A 21,599-nucleotide genomic window follows, 5' to 3' on the forward strand; every position below is an offset into this window, starting at 1 on the left:
CTAAAAATATAAGTAAAGTCTAAAATTAACCTGAAAAGTATTGTCGTACTAAAAATCGTTATTTATTACCTATAACTACATTTATCTATACCACACCTAAAAAACGGTGATCTAATCTTTAGACCACGATTTTTATAATTTAGATCATAATTTTATGTTATTGTGTAAAGTAATTTTAGTTGTAGTGAAATACATTTCTAACCATTGACATGTACCATAGATTACAATTTTTGGAAAATCTGACACTTTAAATGCTTACAAATTCCAAGATCTATAATGACTTTTCAAATTCTACAATTTGAAAAATTCATATATGAACAAAAACTCATTTTATTTTGCACAACTACACACAATGGTTCCAAGAATACAACCACGATGACAATGGAGTAGGAAACATTAAGCGAAGGAGGAGATGGGGTGTGTGGAAGATAGAGTTGTCAACTTGATCCACGAGTCAGTCCTAGCCCATCTTTGAAAAGACCTCCTTTTAAGATTTAGGGTTTTTAGTGAACTGAGGATAAATTTGGGATTTTAAAAGTTAAAGGGGTGCAATAAGAAAATTGGGGTGTAGAAAGAAAAGCTCATGAGAGGTTTTTGTTTTATCTTGTGGGCTTTGGTGAGTATGAAAAATTTTATACATTTAATTGAAAGATATTTCGATCTTTTACACTGCTTCATAGAGGTACATGAAGAAACCAAGGAGGTGAGGAAAACAATTGTCTTTTTAACCTATTGATTTGGTTAGAGCAATTTAAAAGTAAAGTTATCAAGTTAATTTTTTTTTTTTGAAATGTAATTAAATAAAAATAAAAAAATATATAAAAATACGACTTTCTCAAAATTCTTGAAATCCTTTAATATTGAAACAAAACCAGGTACGTATTTTTTAAGAAAAACCAAATGGTACTGTAGTGATCAGAAAATTACAAAATAAAGAACAAAAAATGATTTAATAAACTTTTGTAAGGATCCCTTTTATAGGTATCTTATTTTTAATTGTAATGTTCACTTTAGCTGTATTATCGATATTGTATTATGTAAAGTTTTATTGTTATTATTTTATAAATACTAAATCTAAATTCTAAATTCTAAATTCATCAGTGATTTTCCAGTGTATACACAACTAACCTTATGTAGTTTGTCTACCCTGTTTGCTGTCTGCTGAGGTTCCAACTAAACCCTAATATCCATTAATGAAGGAAGCTACTTATGTTACTTATAACCCTTTTCAAAAGCCATGCCTTTGGATGGCCTAATTATATTGTTTCATCTCTTCTATTTTAGGTCAATGTTCTTATTTCGTACATGCCCAAATAGTCACTTCTTGCCCTTTTAACACAAACCATAATTAAACCATTTCAGAAGCAACAACTTACAACTATATTGTTTTCTCAATTACTCATTGTCTCACAATTCATATCCCACATTTGGATACAGAAATCATACCTTAGATATCACTAAATTATATATAGAGTTTATAGACTTAAAATTTGTATAGATACATACAAAAATATATTATAACAATTAATTTATCCATCTTCTTCTGATACTGAGGCAAAGAATTTAACTTCCAACAATAGTATTATTCTCCACTCAGGTGAAAAAAAAATATAAAAAATATGACTTTGATACAGCTTCCTTCATGATTACTGATAAATTGTTTTCAGAAATTCTCTTTCCTTAATCTGTGTCAATAAATTTGTATTAGTGGCATTCTGGTGGCATGACTTTGAATCTGGGTCTGTCATTGCAGTAAGAGTAAAACATGAGTTTCCTCCTTGCCCAATCCATAGCTGCTACTTGCTGCTGTGATAGCTTAGTAAACTCTGGTCCATTGATTGGGTCTTGAGCTGAAGGATTGACCTTAGCACATGCAGAAACTGGGGCAGTGGGGTCAGATATGCAGCCACTCAGTTTTACTTGTGCAAATGAAGCAACAAATGGTGCATACTTGTAGTTAACTGGGTATTTGCCTCCATGAGTAGCCCATTCTGAACCATCCCATATTGTGGCATACACCGACATTGGTTTTGATGGATAAACAGAAGGATATGTGTTGCTATGTATGAATTCCCTCACTGGAATATTGTCCACTAAGAACCTACAAAATCCACAATTTTTCATTACAGAAAAGGAAGATAAGAAATCAAATACTAATCATGTATAGTTTTTCCATTGTGATATTCCTTCAATTTCAAGACTGAAACAAGACTTATCTAACATACACTGTGTGATAACTGTTCCACAAGATGCTGTAGAGATGATACTGCTGTGTTGGGTCGAACCAGAAATAGAATTTCTCTTCTCTCCCTGTGCTGACACTTCCATTGGCATACACATTTGTTTGAATAACCCAGTCATTTCTTTTATCATGACCCAGAATTTCAATGTCTATTTCATCATGGTTGTGAGGGAATTTATCTGCATTTGACAGCTGAATTTTTCTCAAGTTAATTTCTTGAGCAAATTCATGAACTTAATGGTACATAATAGTAAGAAAAAAAAATCTTGTCAATGAAGTAAGTGTCTGTGCTACCATCTATATATGATAACAGAAGACTCTTAAGCACAGAAGTGAGCTTACATAAAAGGCAACAACAACTCCAGGTGACAAACCAGAGGGCAATTTGATTGCAGCACTGAAGAATCCATAGTTGTATCTTCTTTGTGATACCAATCCTGAGCCTATAGAATAACAGCATTTGTTATGAAATGATTAAAACAAAACAAGGAACTTGGAAAATTTCTATAACTTGACTAAATGAAGAGGTTGTTCATATTAACCTGAGACTTTGTCGAGAGCCAGTGTGGCCGTGGACCCATTGCTGAGAAACTGGACATTGGAGGCCCCAAAGGCCTTAGAAAAAGCTTGATCAACTGGGACAGTGGGAAAAGAATCCGTCAAGCGTGTGACACTTGGAACTGTAAAAGGTCTGTTGTGTGAAGAAACCACAGTGGCTAAGCAAAGGATGAGTAGATATGAGAAGGGTAGCTTTTGTTGCAAAGGTGCCATGTTTTTGTGGACATGTGAGGAGAAAACATGTCAGATTGATTGGGTATATATTGGGTGTGGTTTAATGAATGGGACTCATAATCTTTGCTTAGTTGTTTTCTAGCTGGCCAGTTGCTAATTGCCTTTTTCCTTTAGTCATTTCACAGTATCTTTTTTGGTAGGTGTCTTGGATCATAAAGGCAAAGATCCAAAGAGTCATGTGGGGATGATTTGTTTAGGTTTGGCATGGCTTGTGTTGTGGGGTTGGCCTAATATTGGGAGCATGAAATGGGAATGGAGTTTAAGTTAATGTTTGATGGCTGTAGCATCTGTTACATGTCTTATTCTTCTAAATTTGTAATTGTAGCTGTGATCCAATTGGGAGCAACTAATGTTCATAAAAACGCGTAAACTTTGATTGGATTTGTCTTCCAATTTGCACAATGATGAAGACCTACACTTTTCCTTCACTCAAGTATTAGTATTTCATTTACCCTCTTAAATTCAAGTGGTTTATTTTAACCAGCATGAGACTTCTAAATACTTTTACTGTTTAACATTACATGATCCAATTTGGAGGCTCTAAATGATAATGCTATTGGAAGAAGGTAAAAAAAGGGGTTTACCAAATAAGATAAAGTAAGGAACAAAACTAGGATGGTTGAGTTTGGTTGAATTGGCAAGAAATTTGGTCTGAGTTCCCAGATCTAGCAATGTCTTAATGCATGTCTGGTTTCTACTTAAATTGCTAAGCTGAAAATGGTGCGGTGGTGGGTAAAAATCACTGTGAAATGTACTAATCAGGAGAATCAATGAATGTATAAGCTTGGATTAGCATATAATAAAGATAATGAAGCTGACTAAATTATGATATAGCAATTGAGTAAATGTGACAGAGGTGACTTAGCTGGCATGCAGAGGAATCTGATGCGACAGAAAAATAACTTGGTACATCTCAGACTATGCACGTTGACGTTGCTTTTGTAATTTTCTTTTGTAGTGAAGTAGTAGCATGAAAAGGTTGCAGGGATCGCATTGAAAGAAAAAGGACGTGTAGGTGGTAGTTGTCACAGTGAGAGTTATGGCACAGAATTACATTTTCCTGCAGCACTCAATTACTTACTCAATCTTAAATAGGCGAATGAAAACAAGGTAGAGATTATGATAGATAGCAATTAGCATGGACAAATATGCAGGTAGGGCCAATTTGCGTGCATCTACCAAAAAGGGATTCAAAATTTATTAATGGATAGAATTCACGCAAATTTTTTCTTCCACTAAATTTCCTCATTGGTTGACCCCACCTCTAGTAGGATAATTCAATTATCTTAATACTTTTTAAAGGATTAAATATATTTTTTGTCCTTTAAGTTTCAATGAAATTTGAAATTAGTCCTTTCATTTAGAATGATTCGTTTCGACTTTCGGTCCAAATTGACTCTAAAAGATTCGAACCATCAACTATGATCGAGTAATTTCAACCTTCAATTTAGATCAACTTAACTTGTTTTTTGGCTCAATTCAATTTGATTTGACTTTCAGTTTAGATCGACTCGACCTTCTTAAATAGAATGAAAATGAGTGAAATTTCAAATTTTTTATACTTTTGAAAATATTTTAAATTTTTATATTTTAATCATTCAAAATATTTTCCAAATTTCTTTAAATTTAAATTTACTTTCAATTACTTTATTCAAATAAGTCATTTTAATTTAAAGAACTTTAAATTTTTCAAATAAATAAATTATTGTTGTAAATTACCTCGTCTAAATATTTATGAGTTTTCTAAATTATTTATATTGTTCCTCAACTCTTTCATTTCTATCTCATGTGTAACTTAAATCATATTTGAATTTCCAACAAAAATGTTATTTAGGTTTAATCTTGGAAGAGTTTTTACTGTTTTCTAATTATAAACTTCATTTTCGATCAGATTTTGCGATACAGCTCCACTTGCTTGGAGGGGAATATAAAACAGAAAGCTGCTACTGTAATAAGGTGCTTTATTTGCCAACATGTTGCCACTTTTTTCTCCTTTTCTTAGAATGGTATATTGCAGATATGAATGCTGCAAGCCACTTTCTATTATTAATTGAATTTTGGGAATATTTCACTAGAAAAGTGGACTTTACTCTATTTAGTGAGATCCATGTGAAATTCACCTGGTAATGGAAACTTCAAAGAGTGTGACGTTAACAGTTTTCATAGGATAAATTATAGTATATATACAGAAAATGCACCCATATCAATGTCACTAGTGTAGTCATTATGAAGTTAGTTACGAATTTATGGATAAAAAATTGATTAAACCTGTTACTAATTACTTTTTCTTCTTTTCTTTTTTTTGTCAAAAGGTAGTTTCTCATGAAAATTGTACTAATTTACCCTTTATTGCCATGTTTCCCCAATTTGAATTACCTGTCACATTTACATACCGGAAGTGCAATGATATTTTGAAGGGGGGAAATAGGAACCTATTAGGAGAAGAATTTCATCTTAGGTGACGTGGTAAAATTTTGTTAAGAATTTTAGTACATTAGGTTTGAGTCACAAAAGTCACAACAATTTTTTGTTCATTGGACTTGAACCACAAAAGCCACAACATCTTTTAGTTCATTTGGCTTAAGTCCCAACATCACAAATGATCAAATTTCAAAAGAGTTATCTATGTAACCTATTGGCAAGTGCACCAAACCAGTTGTAAAATAGTCGAATGGGGTTATTATATCGACATGAATTTAGCAAAAGCAAGTGTATTCATAGGTAATTTTTGAATTTTTGAATAAAGAGTATATGTAAATATAGATAATAGTAATAATATATATATATATATATATTTAGTGAAGTAGGGTCATGATTGGATTTCATCTCATCTTCTTCTACTGCATTACTATTATTTTGTCCATTTAATATGCAAATCATTCAATGTCTTTGTAGAACTCTTTCTATGTAAATCTAGGCCCATGTTTGTAGCCTACAACCTAAGGACTTCAAACCCAATGTGATTTCTTCAAGATGAGTTGTCAATTTATCATTAAGTATAAATCAAACTACAAACTATTGAATGAAAGCATTGATAAATATCCAAGAAATAGAAGTACATAAAATTAGAATTGATTACATCAAACCTCAATATGAGAAAGTTCAACTACTCATAAATGTTACAATGCAATTTCAATAGCATTTACACATAGGATTTCCAATCAGCGCATTTCTCTCGAGCCTCACATACATATTCCTACTCTACTGCTACATTCCTAACTCTTTACTTAATGCTTCTAATGAGGACTTAAGGTCTTCATTCATAGAAATTTTTAGGCAGTGCTTAACCTAACTTTTGGCACTTAGCCACAGAGGTTTCCTTCTCTGGAGGGGTTTCTTCTGTCTATGCCGCCTCTAGAGCCCAACACCACCTTCTTATGACTCAATCATGCACCGTCTTAAGTGTTGAGCACCATTTTGTTGTGGCTCAGCTCCAAAAGTCACATTCTAGATCTTATCTTACTAGAACTCAGTCGTGGATTTCGGGCTCAACTGCATCATCTTTAACCCTTCGAGAAATTACTGCAAAATCATAAAAAATTCATCAATTTCATATTTTTCTTCTTTTAGTACCTCATTCATTCTGTAATTATAAATTAAAATGGGTTGTTTACTTATAAAATATGATCAATTAAATCATGATAAATGTCAAATTTATATTAAAATTTTACATACACTTATATATTTGAATATGTTCATGAGATTTATACAGAAAAAATAAGACCTTACAAATCAAAATAATAAATATTGTTCATCTACTAAATGGAAAAATTAACTTCAGTTGGTAGTAAAAATAAACAAATATAATTAAAATAAGTAAAATTAATTTTGAGTCCATTAAGTTAGGAGAGCACAAAATAAGTTGAAATGAGTAAATTTATTTATTTATTATAATATTATTTTATATTACTTTTTAATTATTTAATGTTATTATAACACATAACATGTAATATTTTTATTATAATATTTATCCTACAAACAATTATGTCTAAGTTACATAACACAAACGTACATAAATATTAATATTTGTCATATAATTATAATAATTATTCAAAGTAAATATTAACAAAATATTATTAATATAATTTCTATATTTATTTTTCGCGTGTAAAAATAAATGAATACTTATGAAAATTATTCTTACAATATGAGATGATTTTTGTAAAATCACATGATCTTTTTGCTGATTTGTTAAGATGTCTTTGAAACTCTTCGATCTTTTAGAAGTTATAGTAGTTCATACTTTGGGATAATTATCTAATTATATTCTTTTTTAATATGTTTTTACCTCCATGGACGGTTGGAAATGATCATCCTTGACTTTAGTTTGGTCGTATTTAGTCATAATACTTTCTTTTATCAACTAATCATAATACTTTATCTAGACTTTTGGTTAATTTTATCATAATTTTGAGAAACTAAAATAATATATTCAAATTTATATATAATGCTCCAACTTTAAAAATATGTGTATTTATTCTTTTTAACGACTTTTTTAAGTTTATTTGATATTTCAAATACATATCATGATAGTATTTTAATTGTTTACATTGTTAAATTTATTTCCGCTTCAGTGTTAGCTGATAAATACGTTTAAAACGTCAAATAAATTTAACAAAATTTAGTTAAAAAGACTAAATTCATCAATTTTTTTAAGATAAAAGACTAAATTAGTCTAAAATTTCAAAAAGAAACTAATTTTAATTTTCACTAAAAGTTAAGAAACCAACAACATATTTAACCTAAAGAAATTATAGTTTCATAGGCCTCCTAAACCTAAATATGTCTTCATTAAACCAAATTAAATTAATTACTTGCTAAATAAGAATGAAATACTTATTAAAAATATTTTAGTGTTGAAATAAATTATAATATCTTAAATAAGACTTACACAAATAAATTATATTATACTAATTAATCCCAAAATTTCCAAATTTCTTTATTTGAGTTTAGTAGTTTTTGCATTGCACACTTCACAAACTGAAAACATCTTGATATGACACAATGTCACCATCCCTCCCATACTAAGACTACAATAACACCGAAAACTTTCAAGCACCTGAAGATGAAGATGGATGAGCAAGAGATAACATGGTTTTATACTTACAAGAACATATACTAAAACAAATATGACAATAAAAATAATTATTACAATAATTATCTATCTTGATTTTTTTTAACATATGCAAAACATTAACTAAATGAAGAAAAAAAAATTAAAATTTCTTCCCAAAGCTGAAAGCTTGCAACCCTGCATATGGATGGAGTCAATAAATTTGATGATTTTTTTTCTTCACTTGTTATCGCTCATGACTTGAATCCAACGGTGGATCTTAGAAGGCTTTTAAGGGGCATAGCCCCAAAAATTTGTTTAAACTAATTTTTTTAGATTGATTTTTATTTATTTTATAAAATATAATATTTAATGTTAATAAATAATAAAATATAAAATTAATACAATAAAAAATAATAAAATTTATTGAAATATTTTTCTTGTTCTTTCTCATTTTAAGTTTTACACATATTGTATTTATTTATTGGTCTTATATATCTTCATTTTGTTTTTTGTTTAAAAAAAAGTTAGAGACAAATTCATTCTTCGCTCTGATTTCTCATCGATTCTCTTTCATTCTCTAAGATAAAAAAAAAAGGTAAGTTTCTTATGTCTCTTGACAGTGAAATTTTAGTTTGATATTTAGTATTTTTTTCATCTTATGAATTTTTTGTATATTTATTTTTTGATGAAGAAATAAAAGTTATGTATTACATGTTTTTTCATAACCATTTTTTAGATGTAACTTGATTAACATAGATTTTTGTTAGTAATTACATCTCTCAATTTTTTATTAGATTTTGATAAAAAAATTTAGTCTTTATTTTTTTTTGTTTAAATATGTATATTGATGAAGAATTAAATAATAAATTATTTTTCAAATGATAGAATAGTGAAGATAAAAACAATACAAATCTACTTCTTCACCTATTTTCAACAATGATATTAAGGACTCAATTGCTAAATTAGATGAACCATTCCTTAAAGATTCAACAATGAATGAATTATAGGTGAAAAGTTTCATATTAATTCTTTGGAATTATAAGTGGAAATTTTCATATTAATTCTTTTGAAACTTATTATCAAATATGGGAATATTCCGTGAAAGAGATGAAATTAGAAAAATTTATTTAAAATGAGTTTCATATCAAATACAACTTTAAAACTATCATTTCTTTATAAGAGAAAATATATAAAGATATTTCAATAATAAATTATATATACTTTTGTTATATTAGTGACAATAATTAAATATATAAAATTTGAGTATATTATTTTTGTTTCTTCTAAAATTTTTATCAAGATGAGCTGTTTGAATCTCTATGAGATTGAATAATTTGTTTTGCCACCTTTACTTTGAAATGGATTTACTCCTCCTTGTCCATATTATGTATTTTGTTTCCGATTGAGATAATAAAGTGAGTTGGTATAAGATGGAAAATAAAAAGAAACAAAGAAATAGAACAAATGAAAATAATAGAAGATTGGAAACTAAATTTTTTTAGCAAAGTTTCATTATTAAATTAGGCAATTTCTATACAATATATTTACTTGTATTGCTATACTTAAGTCCCTTCTTTACTTTCAAATATTTTTTTAAGAATAAAAAACTCAACGAACTAGCAGATTTAGATCCAGTTTTCGGGCAAATATTATGTGAATTAGTTGATTGAATTCTCTAACTCTAAAGCAATAGTTCTTCACTCAAGTCGTTTCATCATTTCTAATTCTTCTCCCAATTTAATCCTACTAACATCTATGAATTTTAAGATCGATTTTTTTAAATAAGTAAAAATAATGTGTTATTATTATTATAATTTTATTTTAAAATATATTTTGAATCTTCTAAAGATATATAGAAATGTTTATTGAAGAGACAAATATGTTCATAGTCTATAAACTTAGATGTAAAATTAAAATTTATTCTGGTCTCAAATTTTAATATATTTTGGTCCCTAATATTTAAAATATATATATATATATATATATATATATATATATATAAAATCTTTCTAATTCAAGAGCAGAAACATTGTTTACCACATGGAAAAAAAAATTGATGATGTTAAATTAAGAAGATGATATTCATTCATTTTTAAAATTTAGGGATCAAAATATATTAAAATTTGATATCACAATCACAATTTTCAGTTTTGCATCTAAATTTAGGAACTAAAAACATATTTAATCCTTATTAAATTATACTAATTATTTTAAATTAATATATCTCCATTGATAAGAAAATCAAGTTATTTGAGAAATACCAATACTATTTGATCATGTTTATCAATTTTAATTTTAAAAACATTATCCATGCTAAAATAAGAGAAATTGTTGACTATGTTGTATAACGTAGCATGAGTTTACCTTGTATTAACTAGGTCGTGTAAGCTTCTGTTATTATGATACAACTTTGTATAGAGTACTTAAATTCATTTATCTGTAGTTATCAAATAGAACATGTTGCCTTGTAATTCAAAGTAATTTATGACCATATTCTTCTTTTAACATTTTCTAGTCCTTTATAATCTTCAGAATACACAATATTTTACTTGAAATGAGTCATTCAGTGCTTTTTCTACTTATCGAATTATACAAGTAAATGGTTATAAAATACTTGAATTTGTTACCTTTTTAGCCTTATGTATAAACTCTTGAGGATTAGAAGGTTTAGCTTATAAAGAAATATGGAGTGTCTTTTCTAAGCTATATAACACTTCATCTATAGAGGGCCTGTGGCGCTTGAGCCCTATGCAAGACAAAGCTAGCTTTAGTACTATGTCAAATGCTTCAACAGAGTACTCCCCTTTCAGTTTAGGATCAGCAAATTCTGAAATATCACCACCTCTAACAACATCTCTGGCCTGAAACATGGAACAAGTTTGTGAATAATAATAAAGACTTTCATTTTCTTTTCTTATTATACAATCCTGGTCGTCTGTGATCATGGAACAATTCTGATATAATACTTACTTTAGACTTATCTAAGAGTTTTGAAGATACGATAAAGTTATTGGATCCAGAATTTCGGTCGAAGGCTTTTAGGAAATTTTTATTAACATATTATTATGATTTAAAAGATATCACACCCTTAAGTTCTTAGAATGTAATCACCCACCATTTTACCCAGAGACATTGGTCTCTGGAAATCAATGTTGAGGATCCTTTGTCCTGATAGAAGTTGCAGCAACACTATTCCAAAGCTGTAGACATCTGCTGAGGCTTTTACATGGTGATTTGTCCTATATTCAGGATCAATATAACCAAATGTTCCTCTTACTTCTGAGCTCACATAGGATTGACCCAACTCCATAACCCTGGACAACCCAAAGTCTGAAAGCTTTGCTTGGAAGTTAGCATCAATAAGAATGTTTGATGGCTGACAACACATCATGAAATAACATGAGTTAATGAATGAATGAATGTGAATACTAGAAAGATACTATGTGTATATATATGTATGTATACCTTTATATCACGGTGAACGATGCAGCCATTTGGGTAGGTGTGGAGAAACTCAAGGCCTCTTGCACTATCAATGGCAATCTCTAGTCTTTGAATCCATGAAAGAACTTTACCATTGCCTGTTGTTTTGTGTTCAAGAACTTTTATAATGAAAAAAGCTTAGGAAATTTTGAATGAATAAAAGAGAGGGGAAGAAGCACACCGAATAGCCATTCTGAGAGGTTTCCATTGTGGCATAACTCATACACCAGAAAACATTCAGATTCACTTTCACAGTATCCCAGTAAAGCTACTAGGTTGTGATGCCTAACATGAGAAAGGCTTCTCACTTCTCTGACAAATGTCTCCATGTAACATTCATTGGTGATATGCTTCACTGCAACAGATTGATTGTTGGAGAGTACACCTTTGTACACTTTCCCTTCAGTCACCCAAATCAAAAGTTAAAAATAGAATTTCAGTTTTTATCTTTCCCATACTTCATGCTATCTCCTTTTAAATAAGGTTAAATATAATTTTAGTCCCTAAACTTTGACTTAAAATTGGAATTTGTCTATGTTACAAACTTCGATATATTTTGATGTTGAAACTTTAAAAATGAAGAAATATAATCATTTTAATCCAATTACGTTATATATTCTTTTTGATATGTTAAATACATTTTTCAGCTGACATTCAAGCGATAACATATCAAATTGTGTAAACAACTTAAATGGTATAATATTTGAGACATGTAACCCTTTTAAATATTCTCCTTATGATGCTTCTCTTTTCATGATTTAGTTGGGCATTGTTTGGACAAATTGGAGGATAGAAAACACAATTCCAGAAGTAAAAGTTATATTCTTACCGGCTATGCCTTGGCCTATGAAATTTGAAGCACTGAGATTGTCTGTTGCTACATAAACATCCTTCAAAGTTATCTTCAGTGAAGGTGAATCAGATTCTGGATAGTAGATGGTGTTACATTAGAAAGAGAAATAGGTGTTTCAGTACCATAAAAATGAACAAAAGCCTTTGGGTATTGAGTACCATGTTGTACTGATGGAGCACTTCTCATTCTTGTGACAAATAATGCTAGTGCGGCAAGAACCACCAATACTATAATTCCTGTTATGCCAAATGCAATCCAGAGACCTGTTGCCATTATGTTTTTCAACAAAATTGTCATGTATTGTTTCACAAAATCATCATGAATCATATCTGGTAGCAACCTGAACATATACATGTACCTGAGTTGATACTAGCATTTCTACTAGCCTTCACTTCTTCATTACCTGAAGCTAATCCTAATTCATTGAGAATGCCAAATTCAAAATCACTCAGATTATAAAAATGATTTTTCATGAATAAAAGTTGAAAGTAAAACCGGTGGATTGAAAGGAGAAAGGGTAATATTAACTGTTGTTGTTGCCTATCAAAATAAAAAGTAAAGTAACTCTAGTTTTAGGTTTTTTTTTTACATATCTCGGACAAACTTGTTCACAACAAAAATATACAAGTCATAAAGTATTATTGATCATAGGATAAGTCGTGGAGAGTCCTCATGATTTTGTTTTTGAAGTCGTGAGTTTACACAACTTACTCCATGAACAATAATAATTTTTTGAGTTGTCTATTTTCTTAATATCTAGGCAAATTTACTTCATATGTAAAAAAAATCTTAGTTTTAGATCTCACCTCCAGAAAGGGCATGATCTCCAAGGCATCTATAAACTTCTAGAATTGATTCCTCATCATAAATTCTTGTGCTTGTCAGTGAGACAAGAACAGCAAACCTACAAAGATAAGAACTGATATTTGCTGATTCTGACCCTCTTGTAGTGTCTGGTTTTGCACTGATATCCTCCCATGCTTTGAAACATTCAATGCAAGTTTCATTTGGCCTACCATTTGTGCTCAAAGGCATGCATTCTTCCTCCAATCTCCTAAGGTTGTTTCCAAGCTGATTAACAACATCTATGATGGTGTAATCAGAGCAACCACCAGTTCCACTAGTTAGCTTCTCCATTCCAGAACAAGTAAATTTGTTGTCAAAAGCTTCCATTGATGCAGTACAGTTTTTCTGCTCTGAGGGATTCAAGAATACTTTTCCAGTTTCGTTTGCCCTCACCCCCAAGGCATAGAGGTAATCACCAAAATATGGTCCACAACAGCCATTGATAAACCCTCCCCAATTGTACAATTCGCAGTTCGAACTAACCAGGGCTGAAGAAGATTGAATATCAAGGACACAATTATGAACAGAAGTTTGAGAAGATCCAAGACAAAGGGTGATGGAATGCAGGAGAAGCAACACTTGAAATTTCATTGAAATAGAACAAGAGAAAACACATAACATGCTATTCAACAAATTGTTCACAATGGTTGCAGGTGGTGTTGACACAAATGATTAGTATGGAATGTCCCTGCATCAGCATAACACCACTTTTAGATTTTATTCTCGTCGCCCAGAAGAAAATTCAGAAAAAGTAGTAAAAGATGATGAAATTGTTGAAAATTTAAAAATGAGTCTAAATTTAAATAAAAATAAAAAAGTTAAACATCTTACATACATAAAAATAAAAATGCATAAATTTATTGTTTTAAGGTTTGAATTCTGAAGAAATGTCGACCGTTTTTATATATAAGTTGGATTATGTCTAATTAGTTTTGTAATTTTTCTGATTTGCTCTCTAAATACCCCATAAAAAATAATAAGAGAAAGAATAAGAGAAAGGTATCATGTACAATTTGTTTGAAATGTGACACTTTGTGGTAGTTTGAACAATCTATTATTTTATTTGGATTCAGGGTTCAAACCGGCCCTTGTAAAAGGTGACATGCGTGTGATATATTCCTAAGGTTCGGCCATTTGTCTGATACGGCAGAGTGAAAGCACCTTGTTCTTGTTGTTTATCTAAAAAAGGAGAAGAAGAATGAGAGAAACTGTGTAGCAGTCACATTTCAGCCATTTGCTTCAAGCTTATGTCATATAAAAATGTAGAGATACAAAATGCATCCTTTTTCCCTAATTGTTGTAACATAACAATTACAATAATATTATTTTGCTAAATTATCTTAGTGCAAAAAAGTATATATATGGGTAGATTAGACTAAAACAACGAAGTAATGGTGTATAAATATTGTTTAAAATAAAATAATGTGTAAAAACATTAACAACAAAAAAAACTCAATTGGATGCTTTTACCCCCTACACCCCTACAATTTCTTTACCACCCTTTCAAATTTTAAAAGATCACTTTACCTTCTATTAAAGTGATTTTTGGATTATATATTCTGGAATAGGTTTTCTGAAATTTTTTGGAATGGGATCTTTATAACAAAATTTCCGGAATGAAATTTCTAAAACAGAGCACATGAAATGTATTTCGGAACAAGATTTTTGAAACAGATTTTTCAGAATGCATATATTGTCTTTCGGAATTAGCTTTTCCAAATATACTTGAATGAAATATGTTTTAGAAAAATTCCGTAAATATGCGATAGTGTCTGTGTATATATATTTTTTAAATATACATAATATTATATTATATTAATAGATAATAATATCATAGTATTATTAAATTAATATATAAAATAAAATTATATTTATTAAAAATAAAATAAAATATATTAAAAAAAATAATAATAATTCATAAATAAAATAAAATACATCAAAAATTTAATAAATAATTATATTTAAAAATAAAATTGATATTTTGAAGTATGATTATAAAAAAAAACATAGGTTCAAAATGCTTTCCAAAATTTTATTTTTCGGTGTTTTTTTTTTCTTTTCATTTGCAGTGTTCTCTCTTCTTTTTCCGCGATGTTAGTAACAACAACAATGATGATGCGGTGCAAATGCAATGATAAGAAGATTTTGAATATTATTATGGAGATATAGTTAATAATTGTGGAGGTGCAAAAGGCAATAACGTCTTTAACATAGGTAAAAAAGTCATATGGATTAAGTTACGAGAGTCAAAGAATTGAATAATGTAATTCAACTCAATCAATTTTGCTAGATTATATGAATAAATTTGTCGAACTATCATAAACTCATTTTATATCACTAATTATTCAATTTTAGGATAAGTAGGTAAAAAATAAAAAATAAAAATATTCCTTTCAAATTTGGGTACGGGTGGAGGTTATGACTTTTCAAATTTCCTTCATAGATATTTTACATTTTCTTTTAATAACTAGTCTCTAACCAGTCCGTACAGGTTTTTTTTATTTATTTATTTTTACTTTTTTTAAAATAATATAATTATTATTGTATTTTTTAAATAAATTTAAGAAATACATATTTAACTATTATAATTATTCATAATATATTAATATATTATAGAAATAAAAAGATAAATCATATAAAAGAAATAATTAATTGTAGTATTATATAAGAATATATATTAAAACACTTTTATACGTAGTTTCAAGTCAATTTTTACTTAATATTTTGTTTAAATGGAATCTCAATTTTAGTTTTTCTTTTTCAATTGAGTCTTAAGATATGTTTGATTTCAACTTGTAAACATTCAAACAATTTTAATAAATTATTGAATGTAAACCTACCCTAATGTTTTATTTTCATTTAATAGTATCAATTTGTTTTTAATGGTAATAATTTAATTATGATGTTATGACTAAAATTGAATTATGAGAATCTCACGTCCACGAAATTGCTAGGTTGAAGATTTTAACGATGAATTGTAGATGAAGACCTATTTTTTACACGTAGACCATTAAATATTTGTATTACTTTCATTATTTCATTTTTTTAATTTAAAAGCTTAATACACAACATTATTGTTTCACTAAATAAAATTAATAAGATAACTCTAAAAAATGTTATTTCATATCGATTTATAGTTTATAATATGAATGAATTAAAAAATCAATGACTATATTATATTGAATATTTGCTGATAAAAAAAAGTATTGAATATTTATATGTATTACTATTAATTATTAATATTATTGGTATATTAATTAGTATTATTAGAAATTATATTATTAGTATTTATCGGTAATAAATAACGTGTCTACTACTTTATTATCATGAAAAGAAAATACAAAATTTAAAAATCTTTTTCCACATAAGGCTCTATGATCTACTTAAAGGTTTTTCATGCTCTTTTATAAATGGTTGGTACTAGAAAATGGAATGAGTTGGGACTGAGACGCCTTTCACCATTACATACTCATTTTTAGAGAAATATTTTATCCTTATTCTCATACTTAATTGGTATCAAATTTTTGTTTCGAAGATTGACTAATTACAATTTTCAATAAAAGTTATAGAACTAGAAACATATTTAATTCTATATTATATTATAGTTATATACAATTCAAATTAGAATACAAAATAAAATTTGATGAGAACCAAACAATTTATTAAATTTGCAAACATTAATAAAATCTAGTTGATAAAATTTTAAAATATTTTTAAAAAATTAAAAGGAAAATAAATATTCAAATTAAAAATTATTTTAAATGTCTATTTACTTCAAATTTTAAATTATAATGAAATAACTTTTTATACTTATAAAAGTTATATTACATCACTTTATCAAAATCACACAAAAAACAAAAATTAAACTAATAATAATAATAATAAAAAAATAACATAGATCATTTATCTTTTGAACTTCAATATATGTTGGATGGTGATAAAAAATATTCATGATGATCGCATTATGTTATTATATTATAATAAATAAAATTTATTTATACAATTACAGTGATAAAATTACACAAATTATAATGAGTTAGAAAATAAAAGTAATTATATAAAAAAATAAAAATAGTATTTTATATTATAAAAATAAACAATAAATAAAAAGATTAAAAAATAATTATGAAATGTGTGTCTTAGAAACAATTTGAGAAATCATTTCATGAAATCGTACAAAGGAAAACAAATGAACAGTTAAGGCGAAGATAAGATAAAAAATACTTTAGATATTTAAGAAAACTTTTCAAATAACATAGTCAATGATTGATAGATAAAGAAACTTGTTTTAGCGAAATAAAAGAGTTACTCAAATGAAACAAAAATTAATAACAATAGAATAATGAAGATAAATTTTTTATATTACCTAGTAAATGAAAGGTTTATACTATTGAACACTTAAATTGATAGTGTTAAACATTTTCATGTGAAAAAAAAAATATACAACAAATAAAATGATTAAAAAAAAGTCATAAAAAATATTTAGTTGATATACATTATTTGAATATAATTGCATAAAGGTTGTGATAAGAATATAAATATATTGTAGATGTGAATAAATTTTATGACAAACCAAAAAATAAGAACAAATAAAAAATAAAAAATGTGTACTTTATGTGTGTGTGTGTATATATATATATATACATATATATATATATATATATATGTATATATATATATATATATACATATATATATATATATATATATATGTATATATATATATATATATATATATGTAGGTGACTTAATAGATTATGAGTATTTTAATAATTTAAACGGAGATGGGGATATAATAGGGATGAGTATTATAGTGGGCATGAGGACGAGGATGGGGCGGATATGTACATCCACATCCTCATCTTTATCCTCATATCCAATTGAAAAAGTAAGGTATTCCCTATAGGCAAACTCATATCCAGTAAATACAGAAAATCTCTGTCAAAACGGGAACGGATTCAAGTAATGCCCATTGAAGCGGATTTATATGCCTTCTCTAGTCAATGCTTGAGTTTTTTTGTCTTTAGGTAATTAATTAACTTGACACATGTAACTTTTCTCTCTCCATATGTTCAAATGATTTTTCTCATTAAGCACTTATATCATTAAATATCATTAATGGCATTATACTTATGTCGTAACCTTTGCAATTTCCAAAAGTATGTAATAATATACCTGCATTTTCATATTTACCTAAAGAGATTTGAAACTAAAGGACATCAATGTGGTTGCTTCCCAAAAGTGTTAGTTCCTAAATTTTGTAAGAAAACAATATTTTCACATACTTTTTTGACACAATTTTGACATATATAGCCCATGTTACGTTTTTAAAATCAATTTTCTATTTTTTTATTCAGGTGGTGACAAAGCCTTTTTGGCCACGTTGGAATCCAAAATTTGGCGTGACGAAGCAAATACTAAAATATGAAACCCTTTTTCATTTCACTCCATTGTTTGTGTTTTGATTTCTTGGATTTTGCTCGCGTTGTGGGTTCCTTGCTTCGTTGTGGCTCTATTGTCGTTGTAGCTCTATTGTTGTTGTAGCTCTCGGACAATTGTTTGGTTGTGTCGTTTCCTTCCAAACTATTAGACATAACACATATTGGATCGCAAATTTGTTGAGTTAACTTTAATTTAAGCAATCTTATATTTACAATTAAGTTTCTTATTTTTCTAAACATGTGCCAAATGTCTTTTCCTCTTCTTTGGTCATGGCATTTTTTATATAAAGGAGCATAAAGGACTGCAAAAAGGTACACACCTTCCAAACTACTAGATATAACTCATATCAAATCATAATTTTGTTGAGTTAACTTTAACTTAAGAAATCTTATATTTACATTTAGGTTTCTTGTTTTTCTAGACATGTGTCAGGTGTCTTTTCATCCTTTTTGGTCATGACAATTTTTATATAAAGGAGCATAGGCCCCTATTATAAAACTAATTGAATTCTCTTGCACTTATCCTTTGATAATCATCATGAAAATGATATGCTCTTATTCCCTTTCTTTTCTTCAATCCATTTTATCTTTCCTTTTACAATTTGTTTTAGTTTTCTCATCTTCCTTAGATGGCGGTAATGAATAACCTAAAATCACACATGGAAATCATCTTCCAAAAGAATGAGAAAACCATTCAAAATAAAATCAATAAAAAACAGACTTAGGAAAATCAAGGAGTCCAAACAACTCCATGCACAACTCACCAAAGACTCAAATATCGTTCGATAACAACATCAAATTGAACTTCAAGGTCTACGAGACTAATTAGATGTACTCATTCATGATCATCAAACATAAAACATTAAGAATGAATGATCATCACATCAAAGCTCTCTAACGAACCAAAAATGTTGTAAAATCTCAAGTTTAAGAACGTATTCATAAAGCCCCCTTTTAAAGGGGCCCCAAATGAGGGGGCCAAAAAAAAGCCCCAGGCCCTAAAGCCCTCTCTCTAGTGGGTTAGGGCTAGGGTTAAGGTGGGTTAGGTCCCCCAAATAATACTACATTAAGCCAGAGTCAAAGATCAAGTCGAGCAAGCCGGACATGTCCGAAGACCCAAACAAGCCCGACGAGCTAAACATGTCCAATCACCCAGACAAGTCCGGACGGGCCCTAAGGCCCGAAGACCCAAATCTGCCCCACAAATTGGATGGGTCTGAAGACCTAGACGTGCTTGATGACATTGACTGGCCTGACGACCCGGACAAGCACGATGACCCGGACAGGGCCGACGATCCAGAAGACTTAGACGATCCTGACAGGCCCAACGACCCGGAAGGGCCTGACGACCCAGACGGGCTCGACGAACCGAACGAGCTCAACGACCTGGACAGGCCCAACGACCCGGACGAGCCTGACAACCCGAAAGGGCCTGACAACCCAAATGGTCTAAAGGACCTGATCAGACCTGACGACCTGGATGTGCCCGCTGTCTCGGATGGGCCAGATGAGCTCATCAACCTAGATAGGTCCAATGATGAATTAGCTTCCCTTATCTCAAATGTAGACCAGGATTGAAATGAAGAAAACCCTAAGGTGATTTGAGTATCAAAACCCTAATTCAATCTAGAAAAAACCAGAATGAAGGAATGTAAAGAGGAAAAGTCATAATCATGATCAAAGCAGATTTTAAAACCCCTAAATTGAAAAAAAAAAAAAGACACATGTTGGATTTTCAACTTACACCCCAATTCGAAGAGGATTCTGACACGATCCTAGCACTAGTCTCTAATTCACATTCAAATGAAAACAATGTGAGAAAAGTGAAAGATCAAGATTGAGTGAAAGGAAAAAATGAACTGATGTTAAGAGAAAGAAGATACTTTGTGTTATGAAAATTGAAGATGTGTTTTTTTTTTTTAAAAAAAAAGGTTTTACATGAAATAAAGTGATACTTTATTTTTCAAACATCACTTTTAAGATAATGCTCGGCTAAATACGAAACTAGTCAAACAAATGTTGAAACATTTAAAAACCCTTAATTAATGCTTATAATAGTATCTTCTTCCAAATGATTATCTATAAAGGCAAACATTGAAGGTAGTGTACAGTAATTTCTCATGAAAACAAAATTGAAACAATGGTAAAAGGTTGATCTCATTGCTTATAAAATATTTGTCTCATTGAAATGATTGTAGAATACCGACCTCATTAAAAAAGTTACAAGAGTTAAATCTCATTGAACTGGTTCATCCTTAAAATGGTTGCCCACGTGCTTATTTAAAAATCATTATGTGGATTTTAAATTTGGGGGACTTGTATACTTACACACCTTTATTTCTTGGATTAACATATATTACATGTATCTGGATATAATTGCTCATTGTTCAATAACTTGAACAATCTAATATTGAATTTGGAATTGAGAGTTGATATTACATATTAATAATCCAAAATATATATATATATATATATATATATATATATATATATATATATATATATATATATATATATATTGTTAGCTATCCATAGTATTGAAGATTAATATCAAATGAAATACTCACGCAATTCATCTATACTTTATTATTCTTTTAAGTTAGGGAAATATCATATGTAATTATTGAAAAACTATTTTTTCTTATATCTTATTATAATGACTCTTCATATGTTAAAAAAAAAGCAAAATTTGTTATAATTATTAGATTTCGATTCATTAAATGGATGGCTTATTTTATTTGTATATTTGTTTATATTTTTATTATATTAAAATAGTAAGGCTTAATTACTCGGATCATACCCATTTTGATTCGAAAATTTCAAAATGGTACTCACTTTGAACTTTGTCTCAATTTAGTACCAAATTTTAATTATTGCATCAATGTA

The 21,599-nt window shown here is 28.8% G+C and overlaps 2 protein-coding genes across 2 annotated transcripts; both read right to left on the reverse strand.

The window, feature by feature from the left end:
- Nucleotides 1–1,452: 1,452 nt before the first annotated feature.
- Nucleotides 1,453–3,061, reverse strand: XTH33 (xyloglucan:xyloglucosyl transferase 33). Its single transcript, XM_028061302.2, has 4 exons — nt 2,785–3,061; nt 2,585–2,685; nt 2,226–2,434; nt 1,453–2,101 (listed from the first exon to the last, which is right to left on the reverse strand). Exons 1-4 carry the CDS (start codon nt 3,011–3,013, stop codon nt 1,705–1,707), a joined length of 936 nt encoding a protein of 311 aa, XP_027917103.2. The 5' UTR covers nt 3,014–3,061; the 3' UTR covers nt 1,453–1,704.
- Nucleotides 3,062–10,617: 7,556 nt separating this feature from the next.
- Nucleotides 10,618–13,944, reverse strand: LOC114179941 (putative receptor-like protein kinase At5g59700). The gene is made up of 8 exons (XM_085670323.1): nt 13,233–13,944; nt 12,785–12,835; nt 12,585–12,689; nt 12,403–12,498; nt 11,755–11,973; nt 11,556–11,671; nt 11,206–11,466; nt 10,618–10,951 (listed from the first exon to the last, which is right to left on the reverse strand). The coding sequence occupies exons 1-8, from the start codon at nt 13,891–13,893 to the stop codon at nt 10,763–10,765; spliced, it is 1,698 nt and encodes a 565-aa protein (XP_085526449.1). The 5' UTR covers nt 13,894–13,944; the 3' UTR covers nt 10,618–10,762.
- Between the last annotated feature and the right edge of the window lie 7,655 nt (nt 13,945–21,599).

The sequence above is a fragment of the Vigna unguiculata genome, chromosome 3, assembly GCF_037176805.1.
Source record: "Vigna unguiculata cultivar grain cowpea cultivar isolate G323 ecotype 2 chromosome 3, ASM3717680v1, whole genome shotgun sequence".
NCBI lineage: Eukaryota > Viridiplantae > Streptophyta > Magnoliopsida > Fabales > Fabaceae > Vigna > Vigna unguiculata.

Excerpts from the sequence above, each read along its gene's own strand:
- XTH33 (XM_028061302.2), bottom strand. The coding sequence starts at position 3,013 with ATGGCACCTTTGCAACAAAAGCTACCCTTCTCATATCTACTCATCCTT. Across the intron at positions 2,686-2,784 it reads GGCTCTCGACAAAGTCTCAG|GCTCAGGATTGGTATCACAA; the intron begins GTTAATATGAAC and ends GTTATTCTATAG. Across the intron at positions 2,435-2,584 it reads GAGTTGTTGTTGCCTTTTAT|CTGTCAAATGCAGATAAATT; the intron begins GTAAGCTCACTT and ends AGAAAAATTCAG.
- LOC114179941 (XM_085670323.1), bottom strand. The coding sequence starts at position 13,893 with ATGTTATGTGTTTTCTCTTGTTCTATTTCAATGAAATTTCAAGTGTTG. Across the intron at positions 12,836-13,232 it reads AGATCATGCCCTTTCTGGAG|CTTCAGGTAATGAAGAAGTG; the intron begins GTGAGATCTAAA and ends AATTAGGATTAG. Across the intron at positions 11,974-12,402 it reads CATAGGCCAAGGCATAGCCG|GGAAAGTGTACAAAGGTGTA; the intron begins GTAAGAATATAA and ends GGGTGACTGAAG.